The 6000-nt window shown below is 39.2% G+C and overlaps 1 protein-coding gene across 2 annotated transcripts in view; it reads left to right on the plus strand.

Annotated features, from left to right (window-relative positions):
• igdcc3 (immunoglobulin superfamily, DCC subclass, member 3) overlaps positions 1–6000 on the plus strand; it is a 68306-nt gene that overhangs the window by 36355 nt on the left and 25951 nt on the right. For both annotated transcript variants that reach the window (XM_026166634.1, XM_026166643.1), the window contains 2 exons: positions 265–423; positions 5429–5594. In XM_026166634.1, coding sequence (XP_026022419.1) covers positions 265–423; positions 5429–5594 — 325 coding nt within the window. The remainder of the gene's footprint in view (positions 1–264; positions 424–5428; positions 5595–6000) is intronic.

The following is a 6000-nucleotide window of genomic DNA, read 5'->3' on the forward strand; positions in this document are numbered from 1 at the left end:
CTGAGGAACACACGCTGTGAGCGCTGCATCCTTGGGGGGACAGAAATAGCGCTGCTTCTGTCAGCTCGTGGCCGTAAACTTGCATGATGTTAATTAGATGTCTTGCTAGTGATTTACACCCACTCTGATCTTTACTATAGTTCAGTTGACCCCCATCTAACATAAACACCCACTGTGCCCATATACCTGGTTCTTTTTATGCTGACCTCCATAGATTCTTACTCATCCTTCTCAACTGTTTTCTTTTTCTCTCTCCCTGATTAGATGGCCGTCCCATCGGGGTGGAGGGAATCCAGGTGCTCGGCACAGGAAACCTGATGATCTCAGATGTTGGTGTGGAGCACTCCGGGGTCTACGTATGTGCCGCTAACAAACCAGGGACCCGTGTGCGCAGGACTGCTCAAGGACGTCTGGTGGTCCAAGGTGAGCTCTGGATAAAAGCAATGACATTTTCTTTTCAGTTGGGTGAAACTAAAAGCACCTGCGAAACATCCTGGGGAACGTGACGAGGTACAGCTCAGCACTATGTGGGTGGATCAGGCAACATGATTACTGTACCATGACTGAAACCTCAGTTTTGCTGCATTGATAAACAAGTGCTTTGCTCCTGTGCCACCAGCGTGTTTTATGTAGGTGGTCTTTAGTTTAAAACCCTCATTCTGATCTAGTGGTTGGTGCAGATTTTTCAGGGAGAAGGTTTTGAATGATTTTCCCCCAAAGCAAAGCAAAGCAAAGCATACCAAAACATTTCAGGCTGATTTTTATTTTGCTACCTTCCAAGCAGTAATTATCAGCTATTTCTGGTATACCAAGCATACTTTTACACCTTTTTGTGCCACCAGCAAGATACAAGACCACTAAAATGTCTCTGCTTGTTGCTCAGAGCTAGAGTCTGTATGGTAGGCATTACAAACATTTCACAAAGAGTTCCGACTCTCAGCTTTTGCAATTTCAGTAATAGTTTCAGGTTTCAAATCCTCAACACTCTGTTAGGAAGAGATAAAAAAAATAAATAACTGCAGAGGTTTATTTGAATCATCATTTCTTTAATATTGGAGAACAAAAACACAGAGCAAAATAGATTTGCAGCATCACACCGAGAAGCAGACAGTCCTGCAACATCGGCTTTTGTGGTCTCTGAAATACACTTTAGGGACCAGGCGCAGTTTTTACCAACCCTGGGAAGTTATCATTTACAGTATATTGCATTTGTGGAGGCACATGTGATTAAATCTTTTATGGCAAATAGGTTTTTTTTAGATAGAATGAACAAAGATTGTTTTGTATTTGGAGGCACTGAGCACAGAGATACTTGATGATTAGAGATGGGACTCTGGAGAGTCAGGGGACGTGTACCGTGAAGCAGGATTTGGGGTTTAGCGAGGTTAAGAGGCTATGTTGGAGATTACAGATCAAGTTGTATCAAAGCATAGCCTACTAACTAATCAGTTCTGTGACACCATTCCTAGAAGATCCTATAGACCATGCGTGCATATTTTCAGAGGAGCTCTAGTTTTTTTTTTTTTTAGAAACTCTTTAAACCCCTTTTCATTTTTCCTGACAAGCATCGTTAAGAGATACAGATTCACAGCCTTTCTGCTTGCTTTGCTGCAAGCAGTTTCAGAGCAATTTCATTGTCTTGTAATGTAATGGACTTGCATTTATATAGTACTTCTCTCGTCTTGCTGACCACTGAAAGCACCTTAGACTACAAAGTGCTTGTACTTGTTGGTCTAAGATGTGCAAGTCAGCCTTCACAGCCATTATAATTTGCTAGTCCTGTGAAAAGTATGTACATCAACATCAGCACTGCCCACTTTTAAAGGACATTGCAAACCTGGCTTGATTTGCCCAGTCGAGTTTGCCCTGTTTATTCGATTCAGGTTGGTGAGGTTTAGTGAAGCCACGTTATAAAAATTGTTATACTACAGTCTGAGCTACAAAAATGAGATGCACACTGTGGGCACTTCTGGGAAATTCTATAAATATAACCATCAAATTTAAATTAGAGAATGACATATGGAGATATGATTTGCAGATTTTAGATGCCACACTAGAAGGATAAAAAAAAAAACCCAGCAACACGGATTCTTTCTTCTTTGTTTGTTGGTTTTCAAAATGCCTAGAAATTGATTTATTGTGTCTTTGTTTTGGCACTGGTATCCTCAGCTCAAAAGCCGCGCCTTCATGTCTGCAGCTTTTTAAAATTCTTCCGCGGTTCTTCACAGGCTCTGCAACAAGAGACAATGCCTCTGCAGTATTGTATCTGCGAGCCTTTTCTTCACTCAAATGACATGTATAATCAGTTTTTTAATAACAGGCCATTAGCATTCAATTTTAGATTTGTTTGTTTTATAACACAGTTGTGTGAGTCTCACAGGAGATAAATATGCAGATTTTCTACAATAAATAAGAAGTAACACCATCATCTGGTGAAAGTGGTAAACCCATAGCACCTCTCTTTTTCTTCTTCTCAATATATAATACAATATACTAGATACTATAAGATACATCCAAATTCAAAATATCCTATAATAACATATCTTTGATTTGCCAGTCTTACGTGTAGGTGTTCCTGTAGTTATAGTCATTAGTTTATTTGTACTAGCTGATTACACACTACTGTATGTACAGGTTATGTGAAAACAAGACAAATCAACTCTTAATACATCCTATAAGTCTTTTTAAAGAAAATATACTTTATGTAATGTGGGGAACTTTAATATTAGACAAAAACTTAAAGGTCAATAATCTGTTGCTCTGCCACAGCATGCAGAAGAAATATAGTCCTTTGAAGTTTCATTCTCTGTGTGCTTTCTAACATTTTGATTGAAATGTTGTTGTTCTTTTCATCTATTCTCCACAGAGCTGGAGCCAGTATCATGAAGGTGTTTGATGTTAGTGTTAAGAGACAGGTGCTTTTGACCAAAAGGATATGGCAGGTGTGGGCTGCCCTGTGCATTAATTGCCACCAAGCAGGAAACATCCAGTGTCTGCCTCACTCACATATTGATCAGACGGACCATACTTTGCTCCAGCCTATAGCAGCATCGATCGCAGACAATATTTCATTTCATCTGCTTGTCAAGTCTGCGACGAGCCCCTCACCTGCTAAGGATAAAAAGATGTGGACATTCATGATGTGCCGCTGTCTGTTTTTGGTTTCTGTTATTGATTTAAGGAAACAACAAATGCCTCATTAACTACACATAAACACATGTGTTAGAACTGCTCCGTTATGATGGAATAGTGTGCTTTAATTAGTCATTCTCATTATTCTATAGATAATAAGCTACTATAAGAGGGCTTCAGTGGCTGTCACTGATTAGGAACTTCAATAAGCACAAAGCTAAGAAGACAGTCACAGTTTAAAAAAGCACTTACACAGTAAACAAGCTGGATTTATGTTGGCTCCTTTGGGGTACAAAAAGAGAGAAGAGAGAAACAAAGAATGAAAGAGTAAAACTGTAGCGGCCAAAGAAGCGAAAAACAAGCGTAAGATGGATAGCTGGTGCTCACGGTCTTACCCCACACCCTTACAGGTGCAAATCAATGCCTTCCTGAGCTCCCTCTGACCTTCACCTTCAAGTCAGCCCTCAAAGCACACAGCAAGTGTGCACAAAACAGACAATGAAGCTGGGAAGGACTGAGATGAATGAAAGGACCATCTCACGCTGTCAGCCCCCCTCATTCAAGTGCCTAACGGCCCCTTAGCTTTTCCACTGGGAAGAATGAAAATGCTTACATTGAGAAAGTGTCAGACAACATTTTATTTATTAGTGTTGGAACAAGAAGGAGGGCAGAAGAGCGGGGAAAACAAAATAAACAGGAATTCAACTTGACAACCGAAAGTGTGACAGATCTTTTAAAGTTGACCTGTTTGACTTGTTCCTAGTATATATATTTTTTATTTTTTTGTCAAATAAAGGCACATAGAGTGGTGGATGCCCACGTTATATATGGCCAAACTTTCAAATAAGACCAGCGTATGTGTAAGACCCTATTTCGAGGGATTTTTTCCCACTCTTGGCTGTATGATGTCAGTAGAAGCAGGATGTGGTTAAAATGTTTATCTCAAGCGTACAGCTCTGGCCAGCGCAGCGCCTGTTTAAAACCTTCTGTTTGCTAGAGGCAGTCAAACAGAAGACACGGTGAACTGAGGGTCATCAAGGGCCAGTATAGGATAAATAAGGATTATTCAAAAAAGTATATCATGTAAATGTACACTAATAGATGCCAAGAATTAAAAATATGCATAAAAATGAGCATATTAGGTCCATTTTACAGGAACTATGGCTCATGACCGCTTTAAAAAAAGACAGGAAAGTCTAGCTCCATTGGAAGCAAAATATTAAGACGTGACTAAAGACTTTTGCACAATACTGTATTTCTTCATTCATTCCTCTTAGTTTGGACTTTTAATATGTAGCCCTCAATACTCCATATATGTCATAAATGTGCTGTCCCTAAGAGAGCCAGCTAAAATTACTTAACCTATTTAAAACAAGTGCAGCCTTTTTTTATAAACAGTAATCTGTTGCACATTACTCATTACCTTTTTTAATACTTTTTTAAGCAATCTTATAATCCCATCAAATTATAGGTCCAAAAGTTTCTCTTTAAGAGTCACCTCTATGATTCAGTCACTTTGATCTCACGGTATTTGTGTTCAAGCTATTTCAGGTTTTCTCAGGTTGCTCATCCTCTCTTGATGATGATGAAGAAAATGACAGGGACAGAAAAAAAAGGTGGAACAGTGTGGTATTTTTTACTAAAGGCATCATGATACGCCTCCAGTAAAGGCATTATATAAACCCGCGTATATATAATACCATCAAATTTTCTCGGCTAATGTTGTCATAAATAAATTAGGCTGTCAGATCACTTACATCTGTTGGGACAATTATAAGCACAGAGGAGATAATTCAAAAGCACCAACGTAGAAAATTATAATCCAGCAGGTATAATTTTAATTACTCTTTAAATTAAAATAGAGCACCTGCCATCTTGAATAATGAATAATGGCTGGAAGCCTGAATCAAGTGATGAGAGCAGATATGATAAAAACTGAACTGCTGTTTTAAGGCAAATTACTCCCAAGTATTGCTCTGGTTGCACAAGTCTTATGGCTTTATCTCACTTTCCTGCTTCCCCCTTTTCCTGCATCTGCATTGATCTGGTGTCTATCATAATCCTGCCAACTGACCCTGAATTATATCTCTACAGCAGTATTTATACCATTCATGCATACACTAGGCTTTCATATTTTCCCTTCCTCATTCTCACCCTTTGGCTTTTTCTTTTTCTGCACCTCTTAATTCTGCCAAAATTGTATTTCTATTTTTTTGGCACCGATCTATCCAGCAACATCTTTTGCTTGACGGATTGAGGTTACTCGATCTGATTCTCAGTCTGCCTTCTCTTACAGCTCCAGCAGAATTCGTTCAGCCTCCACAGTCCATCGCCCGCCCCGTCGGCACCACCGCTATCTTCACCTGTCAAGCGCGGGGTGAGCCTGAGCCGCAGCTCACCTGGCTGAAGAACGGGCAGATTCTGGAGCCCGGGGGGCACGTCAAACTCAGAAACAACAACAGGTAAACAAAAAAACAAAAAAATTTACTTTAATCATATTCAAATTTATTCATATATACATAAATGCTCACAGAGGCACAGAGCTCTGTAGTAAGACAGTTCGCTCAGTTTTTGCTCATTCTGTCAGAGGTTTTCTACAAAATGGTCCCTTTTGATACCATAAATTTGTTTAAACAGCTGTTTGTTTCCTCACCTAAAACTTTAGGCAGCCCAACAAAAATGTCAAGTGCATTTCCTCCCATAGAAATTGCCACTTGAACCGTGTACAACAACCTACAGAGGATCTTATTAACTTATTAACTCATATTAACTTATTTATAGCTTAAAAACCCCGCATATGCTTATGATATTATATTTACATGAAAAACAAAAATGACAACCCAAAAACTCTTCTTAAAAATGATCTGT

The sequence above is a fragment of the Astatotilapia calliptera genome, chromosome 1, assembly GCF_900246225.1.
Source record: "Astatotilapia calliptera chromosome 1, fAstCal1.2, whole genome shotgun sequence".
Lineage (NCBI taxonomy): Eukaryota > Metazoa > Chordata > Actinopteri > Cichliformes > Cichlidae > Astatotilapia > Astatotilapia calliptera.